This window comes from Hordeum vulgare, chromosome 3H, assembly GCF_904849725.1.
Source record: "Hordeum vulgare subsp. vulgare chromosome 3H, MorexV3_pseudomolecules_assembly, whole genome shotgun sequence".
Taxonomy (NCBI): Eukaryota; Viridiplantae; Streptophyta; class Magnoliopsida; order Poales; family Poaceae; genus Hordeum; species Hordeum vulgare.
Window position 1 is genome coordinate 585,540,954 of NC_058520.1, and position 20,421 is coordinate 585,561,374.

The window sequence follows — 20,421 nt, forward strand, 5'->3', positions numbered from 1 at the left end:
GGTGGTTTCGATGCCTTGCCTTTGCTGTGTCTTTGCGTGTTCCCCTCCTCCCCCCTTTTTTTTGTTTGTTTGCCTTTGTCGGATCTGATCCGATTTCTTCCTTTGTTTCCCTTTTGGATGTAGATCCGTTCTTTGCCTCCGAGGAGGTAGGTTCTTCTTCCCCGTACCTCGGCATGCCGATGCGTGTGGGGATCGAGAGGAACAGGCGCGGCCTTGCGGCGGCGCTTCTTTTCCGATGAGGCCGTAGCCATCCTCGGTGCCTTGCCCTTTCTTGGGAAGATGCGGAGGACAACTGTCCCATAGCCCACGATGTGTGTCTCTCTGACCTTCGGTGCGGCCACAGTTGTAACACCATGTCTCGATGCCTGCTCTCTTTGTCTCCAATGGTGGAGAGTGGAACACGAGTTCTTATAACAAAAGGATGGAAGGCATGCACGACTACTGTAAACTGAAGGTGTGCTGTTTAGGGCCTCCTACTGGAAACTGGAAACGAAAAATGGGACAACTCCCTCAAGTCATTTGAAGAGATGTACATGATGAGTTTGAAAATCTTTCCATTTCCTCCCTAATTAATGTTGGTAAAGACTGCAAATAATCCAGAGACAACTCTTTGGTTTACTGCATGAGACTACCCACAATGAAAGTAACATAGGTACTAACATAGATACCACCTAAGTAAAAAATATGATGTGACAACTAATTAATGAGAAGAGGGAGAAATTGAGTAACTTATCTAGTTACTCATAATATGAGTAACATAACGCATATCAAGGCAAGATGAGTCTATAAGCTAATAAATGAAAGGCTCAATGTTACGACTCCTTTGTTACTATCTAACTGTGAAGGTAATAATTTAGACTATTAATATATGCATGTTAGTATTCTATGTTACTCCCCATTCTGAGTAGTCGACCGCCAAACCAAAGATGAGCATGGTATCATCGTTACATGATGAAGCACTTCAACTTATAAGGTTATAGCAAGATTGCAATTTAAAAAGTGTACGGTGAATTTTTGTAAATGTTTGTGTCATTAGAAAAACTATTCACTGAATTGATAGAAATTTGGATGTAATTATAAATTTTTAATGCATTTAAAAACATGTTCAAGTTATTAAAAAATTTCACCATGTAATAAAGTAGTCAACAGACGTTTTAAATATTCTTGTAATTGAAAATATTCATGCATTACAAATTTATGTAATAAAAAAAGTGTATGACACATTCTTATATAATTCATATAATTTCGTATTTAGTTGTGATGTTTACTTGTGATGAAAAAAAGTTGAAGGAACACTAGTAATGCAAAAAATAATGTTGCAACAAATAGAGCAACAAGTTAGGGTCAAAAATATTTCCATTAGAAGTTTATTCTTTCAACCGTGGTGGTTTAGGCATTCAAAATGTGTGTGTGTGTATATATATATATGTGTGTGTGGATTGACTATTTTTCACCCTCTATTTTCACATCAATGCACCGTAATTTTATATTTCAATTTTTTTTCTTATTTCATACGTAGAAAAAGACCGTAATAAAATATATAGTCACCATAAAAAATATTTAAAGTCACGTAAAATTACGAAAATAAAAACATAATGTAAAATATACATGAAATGCGATTTTTCTGGTCTTAAGACTTATACGAAATGCGATTTTTCTGGTCTTAAGACTTATATTTTTAGTTTTTTACATCAAGTTTTATGTAATGAATCAATATTAATGTAACTATTGGTATTGCAAAATGTAATTTACTTATAAAACGGTCGTAAGATTACCTGGGTGAAGAATAACTTATTTTGCATCCGGAGTGACGAATAAACTTTCAATAGACACGCACACACACACTGAGAAGACAAGATTCAAAACAATAGAGTTGATGCAAATTATCATGGTTTATCTCCGAACATTTTGTGTAGCAACCTAATAGGCACATCGACCTTCTCCTAGGGGTAGTGTTAGGAATCAAAGATGTGATGTTTTACTTAGCATCACCAGGCTCCAAGTTCAGCATACATATAGTACACACCACGCTAGGCATCGCAAGTGTACTGGGAGCGGCAAGCTATTTGCACGCATAGATCAACATACCCGGGGTGACGACAGAATGATGGCGATATTGAGACACTGGACTATGTAGGGGCACTGCACGATGTCCCCATGGCTATCGACCTAGGAGCCAATCACCATAGTGAAGTCCATTGGCGGGTGAGCAAGTTCCATTAGAGCATCTCCAATAGAGACGCTAAATAAGCTGCGCCCTCTAAGAGCATCTCCAACTTTTGGGAGGAGCGGCAACTTACGTTTCGATGATCGGAACCCCTTTCTGCCGCCACAATTAGCGGTGGTACGTTTGCATTTTTTGCTCTGATCCTCAGTGGACAGAGACGGCTGACGGGGTGGTGGAGACGGCTGAGATGCGGTGGTGGAGGCGGCTGCGCTAGAGACTGGTGAGGCGGCAAAGACGACGGTTGCGCTGGAGACTGGTGAGGCGGCGAAGACGGGGTTGCGCTGGAGACTGATGAGGTGGAGGCGAAGAAGGAGTGCTGCTCTGAGGAGTCGGTGGCCTTGATGGTCAATTTGGAAGCAAGATGTGCTCCTTTGACCATACAACGGTCTGTTTTTTGACTTCTCCAAGTTTAGTCAAATCCCTATCTTCACCTGCAGGGTAGTCCAGCTTCAGCTCCTCATAATCTTTCATCACTTCATCCACCGCGACGACAGCATACCTTTTCGGAAACGGAGAGCAATGCCAAGTTGGATTATGTACGGCCTTGCCGACCGCCACCGTCAACCTTAAGTTAGCAAGTTTTACCTTTAGCTCACAAGGTTACTCACATCAGCTTTCTCCCAACAAAGGTACCGTTAGGAGCAAAAGAGATGAGGTTTGTCTCAGTGTCACCAGGCTCCACGTCCATCATAAAAATGGCTTAAACCACCCCGGCGTCACGAGAGCTGCAGGAGCGATGACTCTTTGTATGTGCGGATTAGGGAGTTAGCAAGTTTTACCTTTAGCTCACAAGGTTACTCACATCAGCTTTCTCCCAACAAAGGTACCGTTAGGAGCAAAAGAGATGAGGTTTGTCTCAGCGTCACCAGGCTCCACGTCCATCATAAAAATGGCTTAAACCACCCCGGCGTCACGAGAGCTGCAGGAGCGATGACTCTTTGTATGCGCGGATTAGGGCATGTGTACCGTTGTAGACCAAACATACTGAGGACGCGTTTGGTATGGATGTATTTTGACGCAGACGTATTTAACTTATTGGTGTAAATTACAGGGCCAGAGCAATTTTCAGCCAGAATCCAAAACGATCAGGGAATGTCTGTATTTTTTACAAGTGTATTTAGCAAGAAAACTATAATCCAAATAGGGCTTCAGTGTGAAGGCAAGAGGATGTCAATGTATATGCAGTGGAGGACGCCCCCATGCCTGCCGATCCTCATGGTGAAGTCCACTGGCGGGTGAGCCAGGTCCTGCAGTTGGGACACAATCACTGTTTTGACCTTCTCAGTAAATATGAGCACAAAATAAACTCGCCACGAAACAATTTCATGATCTAACCCTTTTCAGAAACACCGTAATCCGTTGCGTTGCTGGTGAACTGTGAAACGCCGGTGTAATGTGGCGTTTCCTGCCAGCACTACAAACGCCAGTGTATTGTGGCGTTTCCTGCCAGCACTGCAACGCCAAGCTCCTTGGCGTTTCTAGGGGCGATATCTGCCCCGGCCTGCCCCATCGCCCACCAACCACCCATTCTTCCTCCTCTGTTCCCTGCGAGGCTTGGCGAAAAACAGTGCCCTCCTCCTCCCGATCCCCCCTTCGATCTCCCTCCTCCCTCAACCATTTTGTCGGTTCTTTACGGCAAATCGAAGTGGCCGGTAAGCTCCTCCAATCCATCCAATTAGTTTTTGCAATAACTTTGTATTTGTCGAGCTTTTTTGCACTAGGTGTAACCTAGGTTTTGAAGTAAAATCAAATTTGTGATGGTTAATATGCCTATGTTTTCAAGTAAAACTAAATTTGTGATGGTGAATGCCTATGTTTTTGGCACTAGGTGTAGTTTTTGGTGGCACTAGGTGTAACCTAGGTTTTGTTCATATTATTGGCACTAGGTGTATGCCTAGGTTTTGTTCATATTATTGGCACCAAGTGAATGCCTAGGTTTTTGGCACTAGGTGTAGTGTGATTGTTTTTGGCACTAGGTGAATGCCTAAAAGAATTTGTTCATATTATTTAGGATGTTTCAGCCGGATAAATATCCGGGCCTTGATGATTTCTACGAGCAGAAGCATCGCGCGGTGCTAGTGGAAAGAGAAGAGGTAATTATCCTAGTCTTGATGATTATTTTTCTGTATTCTATGACTTTCATATTGTGACAAGTTGACAGAAGTAACAAATTATGTGTTTGTTTGTTTAGGTTCCTCCACTACTTCGGTGGAGGAAACACAACCCGAATGAATCTCTCTTATATGACCCTCAGTATGAATGCCTCTTTGTCAACATAATGAATATTCACAATATTTTCCATCTACAAAAGACAAACATCAGTACAAGAAATGCACCACATTGATAAGAAAATCACTAAAAACAACTTTGTCCATGCAAATTAAGCATTACCCAAACCCAAACCCTAACCCTACGTCTTAACATTAGACATAACCCTAGCCCTAAATCTTAACTTTGGACACCAAGATCACAATGCCACACTTTTGAAACAACAATACTCATGAACATCATATAACAACCAATGTTCAAAACTAGGGTTAGGAACCACATGAACAAAACAATCCAAATAGAAAAATACAACCAGTAAAATTTTGTGAGATGGACGAGGTTACCTGAAGGAACCGAAAAGACACCGGATCCACAGAGATACCCAATCATTTTCCATGCATCACTACTACAAAAAAGGTTGTTAGTTGCGCACCTATTTTTCCTATTAATGGCGCACTATAGGTGCGCCACTATTATCACGCCATTAGTAATTGTTAGTAATGGCGCACATTGTACATTTGGTGCGTCATTACTATCACAGATAGTAATGGCGCACCTAACAGATACTTGTTGATATATTTATCATATCAATCCTATTAAACCTTGTTGATGTCTAGGACTTTGTTCATGTTATGAGTGTGATGAAATTTTGAAAAAATATTTCAAACTTCTCGGTCATATTACGTATCACATTTTGAACTTTTTTTTCAAAAATAAAATTCGAAACCATTTTTTTGTTACTAGTGGCGCACCTAGCAAATGGTGCGTCATTACTAAGTTTGAATTTTTTTCTATTTTTTCCACTCTAGATCTTAAAAGCCTCGTATCTTTTATTCTGTTAGGTTTTTGGGATTCTAAAAATCTTCAACGGGGTTCCCCCGATTGAATTCGGATGTAACTTTCCGAGTAGATGATTTTTCATATAAAAAACTTTTTAATCCGAGTTGATATGCAAAAGTTATACCATTTTACTAAATTCCACAAATATTTTACAAATAAAGTTGAAATTCTTATTTGTAAATTTTCCCAACAACTAGACCACATATCACATGAGAAACTTATTTTCTATCATTTTTTTGACATTTCCATTATTTTCTTTTATATTTTTAAAAACTGAAAAGACGGTCCACGGGGGTGCATTTAGTAATGGCGCACCTATACAAAGTGCACCATTACTATGTGTATGATTTGGTCAAAGTTAGTAATGACGCACTTTGTATAGGTGCGCCATTACTAAGTTGACATAGTAATGGCGCACATTTACAAAGTGCGTCATTACTAAGTTTGACCAAGGTTTGACCGAGTTATACACATAGTAATGGCGCACTTTCTGAAGGTGCGTCATTACTATGTCAACTGAGTAATGACGCATCAATAAAAAGTGCGTCATTACTATGTGTATGACTGGGTCAAACCTTGGTCAAACTTAGTAATGGCGCACTTTTCACCTGGTGCGCCATTACTGTTTTGGTTACTAATGGCGCACCTACACGTGGTGCGTCATTACTATTTAGTAATGACGCACCACATGTATAGTGCGTCATTAGTGTCCATATTGGCTATAGCTGTTTTTCTAGTAGTGCATTTGAGAGGGGGTAGTGGGGGAAACAAAGGGATAAAAGAGAGGCATCTCGGGATAGGCCAATGGGGGAGAAGAGAGTGAGTGGTGAGAGGTGGATGAGAGCCCCATGGGCAACTAAAATATCTGGATGAGAAACATCAAGGACAACGGCGTTGCCAGAAACGGAGAGGGGCTCGACGTTGCTGGCCTGCCACGTCACCAGAAAATGCGTGCTCCACCTGGGAGTGGGCCAGGTCAGCAATGCAGCATATCTCGGCGTTTCTATGCAGACTGGCAACGCCGCGGTCTATGGTGTTGCCATAAGGGTCAGATCGTGAAATTCTTTGCAGTCGACTTCAATTTGTGATGAATTCGTGCTCAAGGTCAAAACAATGATTTCGTCCCACTCTCAATTGTAACTCCGTAATTATGGAATAAAAGTACATTTGCACCTACAGAAAACACTCTTAATTTTCTATTACTAGGGCAGTCCTCTCTAGAATGTTATATCAGGATATTAATTACAAAAGAAAAATTATCTATACCTTGAAGTTTAGATATAATAAAACCATACGTGGTCACAATATGTACATCTAATTAATGACACAATTATTACACAAATAAATGTGATATTGTCATCTACTTCTTGCCTCAGTTCTATTTAAACACATATTTGATTGATGAAAAATGGTGTTCTACCATAGTACTTTTGTGTGTGTAACAATGAGAAAACTGAAGTACGATAGTGAATTTTAAATTTTATTATTACATGTGAATAATATTTTTAAGTATATAGTAAATAAGTTCGTCAAATTACGATTGGTTCATTAGAAAATAAATTTAAAATTGTTAACTGAATTATTATAAATAATTAAAAATGTTTAGTATAAATGTATCGTTCAGTCATCTTATGTCTCTAAAGTCTTAAGGCGGGGAGATAAATCATGCTCTCAAAACATATCACACTGATATTTGTTTGTTTGGTGGCCTCTCAGGAATAATACGTTTAGTTATGTATGCCCCCTAACCAAGCTCAAAAGCGTCGTTTTCCAACAAATTGTGGGTTTTCATTAGGGTTATTAGAAGTGGCAATAGTATTCACAATTACAAATATAACACATTTTTATTTTTGTTACTTTTGAAACGAAACTTTTCAGCATTTTGGAGCTAAAGCTTAATTGAGTCCATAATTATAAAAAACAAATTAAATGAACTGCAAAGTCGGGATAATACTTTTGTATTTGATAATGAATAGGAGGATAAATGTGTTAAGGACGAAGGGAATGTAATTGCGAGGGTTAGCGCCATCATCAATAACCATGACAAAGAATGATGAAACCGCCTGCATGCGGGGCAAGAGAGAAGAAAAAGGGAGAACATGAATTAGATTAATAACATATTTACAGAATTATTTTTTTATTTTTCTCGTGTTGTTTATAATCTCATGACAAATTAATAAGGAAATGTATATTAAAGATTTCAATTGTGTAATATTTTTTATTTAGTTTAAAAAAGAGTTTCCATTCGAAAATCAGGGTCCAAATATGTCACTGTCGACTAGGTTACTATCAGATTTTATTCGCTATAAAAACTTTTTGGAGGGTCATAACCGCACAAAACTACTACTAAACATGAGTTGAAGTTATTAAGTATTGAAATAATATTGAAGAATTAAAATCTATTGTTCAATAAAAGTCGAAAATGATAGCTACACAATTTTCCAGGAAAAGGAAGTACACGCTTTAGGCTAGTCACCTGAAAATTAGTTTTGGGATAGGCCTGAGTCACCATATTAAGATACAATGCTGTCCTTCTTTCTTGTTCCTTCATCTTTCTTCTCTCCACCACCCCCCCCCCCCCACACACACAAAATTGACCTATCCGAATTGCAAATCCGGTCAACTTACATATACCTATTGCAGAGAAATAAAGGAAATTAACTTGACATTGATAAAACCATCAAGGATCTTTGCACCACATCAGATGAATCATGATGTGAGACAGTTAAAACAGAGGAAGTGATAAATCTAGCTCACAACTTCACCGCCACACATAACCATCTTGACTTTATTTCAGCACAACTCTCAATCCAGGGAAACATTAGTCGAATTTTCTTCCACAATAGAAATAGGCAGCATTATTCTACCAAAGCCACCGGAAAATGTTTCATGTCCAGCGGACCACATACTCGTCGTCAACTGCAGCGCCTTCAGCCTCACGCCGTCCTTCGCCGACATGGTCGTTAATAAGTACAAGCTGCGAGGCCACATCCGCGGCGTGCACCTGTCCGAGATGGGGTGCAGTGGCAGGCTGATATCGGTGGAGCTTGCGAGGAACCTCCTGCGGTCGGCGCCTCCAGGCGCACGAGCGTTGGTCGTGTCCACGGAGACCCTGTCGCCCCTCCTCTACATCGGGAACGAGCGGCCCATGCCGCTGCCATATCGCTTGTTCAGCATGGGCGGTGCGGCGGCGCTGCTGTCCACGTCCACTGCCGATGCCCGATTCCCGCTCACGTCCGCCGTGCGTACGACCACCGCGGAGGATGACAAGTCATACCGGTCCATATATCAGGAGGAGGACGGCAAGGGGAACAAGGGCGCCGGCCTCTCCATGGACCTGATTGTCGTCGCCGGCCGCGCCCTGAAAGCCAACATCACCTCCATCGTACCAATCGTCCTTCCAATCTCTGAGCAGCTTCTGTTTGCGATGTCTTTCGTGGCACAAAAAATTGGTCATTAGCTCCCATGCGACGTCGTTGAGTTGAATTATCTCTCATGCGACGTCGTTGGTTGTAATGGCTCTCATGCGACATCTATCAACGCAGAAATAGCTCAAGAAACACAACCCGTTTACGGGGCTGGCTGGCTGTTAGTTAGGCTGAGATTTGGTTAGGAATGTGCTCTGACTGGTGGGGTCCACCTAGGGACACGTCCTCAAGAGTCAACCGTCCACTACTCGACTGGTGACTGTGTGACCATACTCGACTCGACCGTGCACGACTGGGTGAGCAGCACCGCCGTGTGCATCTTCTCCGGCAGAGGCAGCAGTTTCTTCTCCGCGGTGGTGGAGCGCCTTTCTCGGCAGCAGCAGAGCTATTGCGAGTGAGTATTTTCGAAACCCTAGTCCCATTCCCCAGAATTTTGGATAGATTTGTGGCCTCATGCTCTGTTTCTTGGCGATTTAGAATCTCGATTGGATAGGAGCGTGGGGGCTGAATTAGATGGAGCGAGGAGACAGTGCTACAAATCGGTAATGTCGCCCCTCCCTCTTTTCTATTTTAGGTGTTATCAAACTCGATTTGCTAGTGACCGTAGCTTACACTATCGCTGCCCGCCATTGACAAAACAGGGGAGGTTCTGGTTCTACCACCACATTCGCAATTATAGTGCATTTTTTCCTGTAAAGCCAAGCTCAGTGATGGCAGTGTCCAAGACATTTATATAGATACCTCCATGAGGTTGGATGTCGAACTTGTAGATGTTAATCCCCAGGAATTAGAGAGCATGAAGGAGAAGGTCGTGGGCAATTTGGTGGAGAGAATTGGGGGGAGTATTGTTTGGGGTCCAGAACAAGAGGTATCTCTACAATGTTTCGACAACTATTATGGTGAATATGTTAGAATTAAAGATGGAGAATCCATGGTTGCTGAAAATTGATCAGCAAGAAGGGTGGGCATGCAAACAAGTAACATTTTATGCAGAGCTAATTGATCTGCAAACTAATTCCATAGTTGGTTATGTGCCATCAACGATGGCTGCACAGCTGGAAGATGATGTGTGGGTTTCACAAAAGAATAGTATGTTGGCATTGTTGACTGAACTGACTGTAGTATATGATGATACATGGATTGATGCAGATGGAGAGGAGGGAACCCATGGTGCTAGGAAGATTGTTGTTGACTGGAATGTAGTAGAGTTGAATGAAAAAACAGATTTGGTCATTGCACCAATATCTGACATTGATATGGCCGAAATGTTTGGCATTCAAGTTGATGACAAAGATAAGGAGAAGGATAACAGTTCTTTGCCTGCTGATGGTAACACAGGCCCTAGAAATGCAAATGAGGATGAAGAAGAGCTGATGAGAAATGCTGCAGATGATGTGGATGATACAAATGATAATGAGCTGGTTTGTTGTATGACAAAGAGAACCCAGTTATTGAGGTGGGAAAGTTGTGGCCAAGCATGGTTGAGTTTAGGATGTCTTTCAGGACCTACGCAGTGAAAAAAGAGTTCGACGCCAAGACTATGTGGACTGATCGAAATAAATTTTATGCTCGGTGCAAAGGTTATGATGGTGGTGGCAATGCTTGCAAATGGTACATATCTGCCAGACTACAACCTGATGGAAGTACAGTAAGGGTAAATCAAATACCACACCAGCATACATGTATGACCACTTCACAGAGAGTTTCAAAGATGACATCACAGCTTTGGATTACAGAGAAGATTACTCCTATTTTAGCCAAGACTCCAAACAGTACTGTAAAGAGGCTTAAAGTTGACTTGGGAAGCTGTACCCCATGCAACTGCAATATACCACAGTGTGGAAAGCAAAACAAAGGGCCATAAAATCATTGTATGGTGACTGGGAAAATACATTTACGATGTTGTATAGTTTTAAAGCAGAGATGGAGAAGAGGTCACCTGGAAGTGTGGTGGAGATAGATACAGAGGTAACAGAGGATGGCAAGGTTTTTTTCAGCAAGTTTTTTATGTGTTTGAAACCTTGCGTAGATGGATTCAAAGCAGGTTGTCGTCCATATTTGAGCATAGACTCATCTTTTTTTACTGGAAAGTGGAATGGTCAGTTGGCTGCATGCAATGCTCTAGATGGACACAACTGGATGTTCCCAGTTGCAATAGGAATGTTTCAATCAGAGACAGAGGCATCATGGATATGGTTTATGATGCTACTGAAAAGATGCATATGGCCAGTTTCTCCTTTGGCCATCCACACAGATGCATGTAAAGGGTTGGAAAATGCAGTAAAAATAGTTTCCCCCATGCTGAGCAGAGAGAGTGCTTTGGACATATGTGGATGAATCTAATAAAAAAATTCAGAGGAGATGAATTTGGGCGCATGTGGCCGGCAGCAAGATCGTACACCAGACAAACACATTTCTATCACCTTGGTAAGATATTGACATCATGTAGTGATAATGAATTTGCTTCATGGTTGAACAACCACCATTCTTTGTTGTGGTACAGATCAGGTTTTAATACTGCCATAAAATGTGATCATATCAATAACAACTTGGCAGAAAGTTTTAACAACAAAGTGAAGGATTTGAAAGAATTTCCTGTGCATGACATCGTGGACCAAATAAGGATCATGATCATGCGTTTGTGGGAGTTGAGAGGAAAAACTGCTAATATTTTGGAAGGGGACAAGCTTCCAGCAGTGGTACAATAGGTGGTCAACAGGAGTAGAAATCTTTCACATCTATCTGTTGAGAAATCTTCCTTGTGGGGTGCTGAAGTTAGAGATACAACGAGTGGCAAGAGGCATGTGGTAAATACTGAGCTGCATGAGTGCACTTGCCAAGAGTGACAACACACTGGAAAACCATGTGAGCATGCAATACTTTTTTTGACATCTAAACCCAGGTTAAATATGCACCCATATTTGCATGAGTATTATTCAGTACAAAAATTCAAAGCTGCATATGGAAGTCCAATTCCTGCACTGACTCACCAATCTCAGTGGCCTGAGGTGGAAATAGAATTTACCTTGTGTCCCCCTGTCACTAGAAGAAAGACTCGGAGGCCAAAATAGAGCAGATTCAAAGCTTGGTTTGAGAAAGATGGTTGTAGTAGGAACGGGAAAAGGAAAAGTAAAAGGAGAAGAATGAAAAGCCCAAAAGGGCTCAAAAAGGTAACAAAAATAGGTGCAAGTTGTGTGAGGTACTTGGGCATAGAATTGGTTCATCCAAATGCATCTACACTCCTCAGAGGCCAAAGTATTTTGATGTTACTGTTTTTGCAAGTTTTTGATTTTGCTACTTGTTCTAGTATCTAACCAAGTGAAATGCTTTATGTTTTAGGAGGAAGCGTGCAGAAAAAGGCCCACCTCTTGTTTTAGGAGGAAGCGTGCAGAAAAAAGCAAGACTCAATTGCTTTAGAATGAAGAGAACTATTACTGCTGCAACTGTTACAGCTGAACATGAGCTAACTGAAACTGTTACTGCTGAACATGAGCTAACTGAAACTGTTACTGAATCTTTTTTGCAGGCGCTAGGACAATCTGAAATTGTTGCAGATGAAGCAACTGTTGTGCTGCCACGCCTAGAGGTTGTGCCATGTTTGGAGGTTGTGCTGCCAAGTGTTGAGTTGCAAACTGAAACTGTTACTGAATCTGCTTTGGCAGCTGTGTTGCCATGTTTGAAGGCTTTGATGCCAAGTGTTGAGTTGCAAACTGAAGAAATTGAACAATGTGTGCCATCTACTCAATATGTAGAAGTGCAAACTGAAGAAGTGGGACATGGCCAGGTACAAAAATTGAGAGAGCCTAGTGGAGTTGTTGGCAAGAATACGAAGAGCATCAGCATCAACAAACTGTGCGCCGTGGAACCAAACAGTGGAAAAAAGGAGAAGAAATCGAGTGGTAGAAAGGAGCAAAAGAAATAGAGTCGAAATCATTCAAATGTGATGTGATTTGATTTGAAAACTTAAATTTGTTGTCATTTGATGTGAAAACTTATGTTCTTTGATGTAAAACTTATGTGCTATGATGTTGATTTGACTTGAAAATAAAATTCAAATTTGAACCGACATTCAAATTTGAACCTATCTCCAATATTTTTGGAGTTCATTTGTTTGTTCTGTGATGTTGCACTGTTTTATATACTACTATGCACTTTAGTTCATAAATCCAACCCTTTTTGCGAAGTCCAACTCATAGTCACTCAAAATGTTGTCCAAACAAGCTCCAAAGTAAGGGAAAACGACCCCATTTCTAAGCAAGTTTTTTTTTCAACCTTCTCAAAATCACCCAAAAAAATTTTCTTAGCTTATATTATACCTATATAGGATCAATACGAAGTCTCACCTTTTTTTTGAATAAGTATTCATATTATTAATTTATTTTTGAAAAAACACCTTTTAATACAAAGTCAGCAACAAAAAAAGTTTAAAATTTTAAAATGCAAAAATAACTTCAGATCTTGCTTAGTCACTCGAAAATGAAGCTAAGGTGAGGTTTTCTAATTTTTTGAATTTTCAAAACCTGAAACCCTCTTCTCACTCTTTTAAACTCTATGCAACCTCAGTTGAGATAGTCCAATTTGTGAAGGTTTTTTCATGCAAAGATCATTACATCAAAGTTTATCATTTTATATCATAACTATGTAACATAACAAGACTATATGCGCTAGTTTTTCATTTTTTAGATTTTTTTGAATTAGTTACACACATTTGAATGTTCGGTCAAACCTTTCAAAACCCCGTTGACTTCCTCCAAACCCCATCTAACCCTAACACCTTCTCAAAATCACCCAAAAAGATTTTCTTAGCTTATATTATACCTATATAGGATCAATACGAAGTCTCACCTTTTTTTGAATAAGTATTCATATTATTAATTTATTTTTGAAAAACACCCTTTAATATAAAGTCACCAACAAAACAAGTTTAAAAATTTCAAAATGCAAAAATAACTTCTGATCGTGCTTAGTCACTCCAAAATGAAGCTAAAAGGTGAGGGTTTCTGATTTTTTGAATTTTCAAAACCTGAAACCCTCTTCTCACTCTTTAGACTCTATGCAACCTTACTCGAGATAGTCCAATTTGTGAAGGTTTTTTCATGCAAAGATCATTACATCAAGTTTATCATTTTATATCATAACTATGTAACATAAAAGACTATATGCGCTGGTTTTTCATTTTTTAGATTTTTTTTTTGAATTAGTTACACACATTTGAATGTTCGGTCAAACCTTTCAGAGAACCCGTTGACTGCCTCCAAACCCCATCTAACCCTAACGCCAAACGTCCACCGTCTATCTAACCGTAAGGCCAAACTGCGGCCGTCGGATAGGCCGCGGGTGTGGGGGAGTATCTGAGTGACCGTTGGGCCGAGCGGATAACGTTGAGCGGGGGAGCATCTCAGTGACCGTTGGGCCGAGAAGATCGGCCCTACAGAGCCTGGCGTGCGTCACAGCGAGATGGGCCACCCTGCATGCCGTGCAACGGCGTCGCAACCTAGCTATTCTGCCAAATGAACATAGCCTAGCTGCCATGCAGCGACGCATTAAAACGGGCGACAGGGGCGCAGCGGTACGTCGCATCTAAGCTATTTTTAACAATTGCATGCACGAACCTCAGAACACGGGATGGACGCGTCGGTGACACAGTTTCTCACGCCGATTAAAAACGAAGCATCTCGCCTGTGCCTCTTTGGATGCTCTGCCGTTTTTTTGCACGCCCATTAATTACGCCAGCACGCGGAGGAGAGAAAATGATCAATCGTGTACATTGACTACGGGTGCAACGCGACTATAAAAGGGCACCATATCCTCATCCCTCTCACACTCATCTCTCAAGCCTCCTCCTCTGCATCTTCTTCTTCTTTCCAAGCGAAATACAACCCCCACTCGAGCCACGATGCAATTCAATGGCCCGACCTACCGTCGCCCTCGCACTGTGCCGGAGAGGGAGTTCCCGCCCGACGAAATGGTCGAGAATAGCCTGCGGATTTGGGCCATCTCAAGGTGGAGGGGCCCTAGAGAGATGGCTAGCTTCTTCCTCCACGCCGGCTACCACCACCTCCCTCCAGGCACTTCGCCCATGTTCGACCTCCACGAGGAGGTCGATGGCAACCCCAACGGCTTCGTCATTGGCCTCTACGTGACCTTCACCAACCGCTATGACGCGTACCACCTCCTCGGCCAGGTGTTTTGGTGTGGATGTGAGTTCATCGCGTTCACCACCTACAACATCTTCACCAACTTCCACCACATCTTCCCCGAGCCCAACGGCATGCACGCCCTCCCCTACCAGCTGATGTCGTCCCCGGAGAACGACGAGTGAGGGGCGCCGGCGAAGGAGGGGCCAAGGAGACTTCTGCTGGCCAAGGAGTCTTCTCCTGGCCGAGGAGTTTTTTTATATTTTTATCTAGTAGTTGGGGCGTGTGTGCCCGTCTTTTTATATTTTTATCTAGTATTTTTATATGTTGTATGCTACTAGGGTACCCGATGCCCCTTATATTTTATGTTTTATGTTTTATCGTAATATTTCTATCTAGTTCTATGTTCTATGCATTATATGTTTTATGCATTATGCCCCGGTTGTGACTATCTTTGCCGGAGAACCATGAGTGAGGAGGGAATAACATTTTTAACATAAACATAAATCCTAAACCCTAACAACCTACTCGGAACATATTAATGTTTTATGCATTATGCACTATATTAATGTCTCCCGATAGAAATGACAGAGAACTGCTCGGAAACACCGGTGCACAAACTTTGAAAACACCGGTGCACAAACTTTGAAAACACCATAACAACCTACTTCCCAAATGCGTTTTTCGAGGCTAACTTTGAGTTTGACATGCAAGTTACACTAAAAACTTGGCACGTAACAACCGGTGCACATTCTTGTATGCGGACTAAAAAGAAACGGAGGGAGTATATGACAAGCAAGTCATATTATTCTTGTATGCGATGCACTGCAACCTAGGCACGTAGAGATTTGATACACTGCTAGTCAATGCTATTAATTAGAAGACCTCTTCAAACCCAAAAAACATAACGCATAAACTGTAACCTAGGCACTCTCAACTAAAAACATGCTATTAATTAGAAGATCTCTTCAAACCCAAAAAAACGTGACGCATAAACTGCATGCGTTGGTCCTTGAAGGAATAGATGCATGGGATCAAATTAATATGCATGCAACTACTCCGGATGAAACAAGTGGCAGTACTACTATAATGTGCTACTCCCTCTGTCACAGTTTAAAAACGCACTTTGATTCCCATGCATTTTCATCACCGAAAGGATTTTAGGCGTGTTTGGTTTAATACTTAATTAATTAGGATGTGGTAACCGCAATAAAGCCCACAATTTTCTCTCCATGCAGATGTGTAGGGGGGGGGGGTTGGAATAACTGCATGCAGTTCTGTTCGCCGGGTCTCCACCGGTGCATGCACGATGATGGTTTGCTTACTGACCGGGAGGTTACCGCACGTTAATTTTTTCAATAATTAGGTATGATGGTATAACCATCAATATTATTTTCAGTCCAATCGCTAATCACCTTGGTCCCAGAGATTGTTGAAGCGCGCCCTGTAAACTGTGACGGAGGGAGTACTATAATCAGCGCTGGTTTCCTATTCGGCCCTGTGCATTTTTTTTTGCACTAGAAACAACTTTTTTATCAATGGGCCTGTATATATCGATGTCAATGATCGTGTGCACTTTTTTTGCACTAGCTACACCTTTGTTATCAATGGGCCTGAATATGTTCTATTCGGCCCTGCCTACCTTCTATATGGGTCTGGCCTTTTCGGGCAATTGTCGACGAACCCTTTTTTTTCCTTTTCCCCCTACCACCGAAACTGAAACTGACGATGAACTGCAGAACTGTATAAACGGGACCGAAACAGAGTGGAGAAGACGAGAAAACATGCCGAATTCGTATAGCACAACAGTATTATTCAAACATCCATATCATTACGATTACACATGATGCCCAATCTATTCACTAACGACTAATTATCATCACATAAACAAATGCAAGAGAAATTACACAAACATAAAAAATTCCGGCCATCAAATTGCCCTGCTTCTTCAATTCGATTAGTTTCTTCATCTTCTTGTTGAGCTTCTTCAGCTCTGCCGTCCCTGCTGCATCCCCCACAGTAGCATCAATGGAATTGCCAGATCCAGGGGCCCCAGATCCAAACTTCTCCGCCTCCAACGGTAAATCGAGCTCCCGTGATGCACCCTCCAGTTGAATCCGCTCTATGTAGTCATCTAGCCACTCAAAATGGGCGCATTGCTTCAATTTCTGAAATCGGAAAGATGAACCCTAAATCCCAAATCTGATGAGAAATATGAAATTGGGGGACAAAAACCAAAATTGGCATATTAAGAAGTAAAATCTCACCTTTCCCTGCTCTTGTTTGCTCTCGCATTTCACGAATTCCCGCCCAAGGTTGTCATTCTTGTCGGTCGTTGTGACTAGCTGCTTCAGGGGTGCGGTACGTGGACATGCAGGACACCTTGTCATGGGCACTTCGCCATAGCGCGGCCATGAGCGGCGGGAGGATGAAGCGGAGCTCGACATTGCTAGGTCGCGGCCCCAAACGGCGTTGCTTACCGTCGTCGCCGGGGAAGAAGAACAACAACGGTCGGGGAGCGGGGCGAGGATGGAAAGGTCGCGGTATTGCTCTTGTACCAATGCTGAGCTGGATAAGTTACTGGGTCCCACGCTGTGGGTCCCGCTTTGTTACGTACGGGCTCACGTGATTCGAGTTTTAAACATGTGTCTTTCGATTAGGCAGCAGTGTCGCACGATAGCTATTTCTGCGCTGGAAGATGTCGCATGAGAGCCATTACAACCAACGACGTCACATGAAAGATAACACACATCAAAAACGTCGCATGGAAGCTATTCGCCCCAAAACAATTCCAGCGGGTGTGTCAAGTTGTACGTCCCCAACTTCCTGACGGCCTTTGAGCATTTCTGCATACACGCCGGTGGGTCTGCGGTTGTCGACCAGGTCCAGCGCAGCCTCGGCCTGTCAGACAAGCACGTCGAGCCGTCGGGGATGACGCTGCACCGCTTCGGGAACGTGTCCAGCTGCTCGGTTTGGTATGAGCTAGCATATGTCGAGGCCAAGGGCCGTATGCGTGAGGGTGATCGCGTATGGATGATCGGGTTTGGCTCTGGCTTCAAATGCAACAGCGCGGTGTGGGAGTGCATCGTCCCGGACACCAATAGCGATGGACCATGGGCTGGGTGCATCCACCGATATCCAGTGCAGATTAAGTCCCCAAAAGCAAAGCCACGGCGATGAGTAGTGGAGACACTACTGGTAAATTGGATATCTTGAATGTGTGTATGATCGAATTCATGCTTCAACAAACTCATCCAAAAGTTTGAACTGGTAAAATGGGACGGATAATATATTTCAACATGTGTGTGTTGTAAAAAACGGTGACTTGTCTGTGTTGTCATTTTTGTTTCGTTTTAAGGTTTTACATATGAAGTTGGGTGAATGCCTTTCTCCAAAAGGTAGTGGATACACTTGAAACACGCACTCAAAAGGCAAAACCATCGTTTGCTTATAATAAAGTAAAGGGATTATACCATCTGTGCCCCCAATTCCTTAGTTGTGCTCAGTTTTTCCCACGCTTTAAACTTTTGCTCACTTTTCCCCTCTCCCTTAGCTGAAACTCTCACAAATGTTGATAACAGGCGTTTGCCGTCTTGGCCGTTAACTGACTTGTGCGGCCATGTTAGAACTTTGTTGACTGTGGCTTCTCTGGTTGGGCCGTGTTTGTGTTCATAGGACGGGCCCGTTAGTTTGTTGGTAATAAATTAAAAAAGCCGACTATCGATGGATGCAGCCTGCTATGCATGCCCGTCTTTGGCATCGATGTAGCCTGCTATGCATGTCCGTCTTTGGCATCGATGTAGCCTGCTATGCATGCGAACACTGCCACGCACGCATCTAGTGACCTAGACCTAAACGCATGCATGCACGCCGACACGCACGCATCGATCCGTGCCGCACGGTTGCCAGTGGATTCAGTCACTCCGCAACGTCGTTTCACGCGTCGCAGGCATACGTGCCGGTGGCAGAAGTGGCAGGCTGCACGCACGCTCGCACGCTCGCGTCCATATGTCGAGGCATCAGTTCACGCCGCACGGCTGCCGCTCGATTCAGTTGTGCCGGTGGCAGAAGGGACATGCAGAAGGGGTAGCCGCCAACGCAGAGCACGCAAAAGGGGAAGGCAAGCAGCCGCCAACGCAGCAGGGGGAGGCAGCCGCCAACACAGAGCACGCAGAGCCGCCAACGCAGAGCACACTCGATTCGATTCAAGTTCACACATTGATGATCGCATCGGTTCACACAGCAGCACTGAGTCACGATCTACGCCGTTTGGGCGTGTACCCACTTCGTCTCCCCCGGCTATTTAAACTGCCCTTCATTGCCTCTTCTTCTACAGATCCATCTGTGCCTCCCACTTCTCTTCTTCCCCCAAAAGCCAGAGCGGTTCCACTCAGCGAAGCGTTCAAGATGCAGTTCTATGGCCCAACGTTCCAAGGGCCTCCCACCGCGCCAGAACGGCGGTACCCCGCCAAGGTCGTCGTCGAGGAATCGCTCCGCGTGTGGGCGTTCTCACGCTGGAGGGGTAGCACTGAGCTTGCACGGGGGTTCCTCCGTGCGGGCTTCCACCACCTCCCAGCGGGCTCGCCGCCCATGTTCAACCTCGTGGAGCAGCGTCCCCACGCCAACGCTCCACCGGTAGGGCTCGTCGTCCACTTCACCAACAAGTTCGATGCCTACCACTTGCTCGGCAAGGTGTATTGGTGTGGGTGCGAGTTCATCGCATTCACCACCTATAACATCTTCACCGACTTCGAGAGCATCTTCCCCGCTCGCGATCGCATGCACAGCCTCCCGTACCACCTCGGCGACAACGGCCTTGAGGAGGAGGAGTACTGAAGAAGCCGGCGAAGAAGACGGTGAAGCCGGCGGTTAAGGTGAAGACGACGGTGAAGACATGGCGGTGTTGCCCTAGATACCCTATCTAGTAGTATGTAGTATTAGTTTGGTGTGTGTGTTGCCCAACCTAGCTACTAATTATTATTATCTATGTAAAAAATTGGTGTCTATGTCCCAAGAACTTATATATGTTGCCCTAGCAACCCTATCTAAGTTATATTAAGTTATGTGTGTTATATTAATGCTTTGTTATGTTTGTATTTTGTTTGTCCCAAGTTTAGACACGGCTAATTGGCGTGGGAAAAATTAACCAAACTAACTAAAAATTATGTGTTTATAGATGCCTTCTAAAAATAAGAACATATTGTACATTTGTACATGGCTTTGGTTTGCTGAGCTCTGTATTTTTTAGGTATTCCAAGAATACTTTGGTTTTCAGAAATATTGAAGTATCAAATACTTTGAGATGTTTGGCTTTAGTCAAAAGTGTAGTTTTATATACTTTAATCCCTACTTTAATATGTAGAAAACTACACTATGTTTGAAGTATGGTTGGACCTCTTTTTCCAATCATGAAGTATAAATTACACTATGTAGAAAACTACACTTTGAGATGTTTGGCTTTAGTCAAAAGGATAAATGAAGGGACCCATAAAGGAAAGCCAACAAAATTCCTCAATGAGAT

The 20,421-nt window shown here is 42.8% G+C and overlaps 1 protein-coding gene across 1 annotated transcript; it reads left to right on the plus strand.

The window, feature by feature from the left end:
- Nucleotides 1-361: 361 nt before the first annotated feature.
- Nucleotides 362-18,080, plus strand: LOC123442109 (3-ketoacyl-CoA synthase 6-like). The gene is made up of 3 exons (XM_045118208.1): nt 362-454; nt 8,133-8,783; nt 17,688-18,080. Exons 1-3 carry the CDS (start codon nt 362-364, stop codon nt 18,078-18,080), a joined length of 1,137 nt encoding a protein of 378 aa, XP_044974143.1.
- Nucleotides 18,081-20,421: the final 2,341 nt, after the last annotated feature.

What these genes read in the sequence shown, in the direction of transcription:
- LOC123442109 (XM_045118208.1), top strand. Translation starts at nt 362, where the DNA reads ATGCCTGCTCTCTTTGTCTCCAATGGTGGAGAGTGGAACACGAGTTCT. An exon ending in ACGACTACTGTAAACTGAAG is followed by an intron (nt 455 to 8,132) that starts GTGTGCTGTTTA and finishes ACTTTATTTCAG; the next exon opens with CACAACTCTCAATCCAGGGA. An exon ending in TGTCTTTCGTGGCACAAAAA is followed by an intron (nt 8,784 to 17,687) that starts ATTGGTCATTAG and finishes TCGCCCCAAAAC; the next exon opens with AATTCCAGCGGGTGTGTCAA.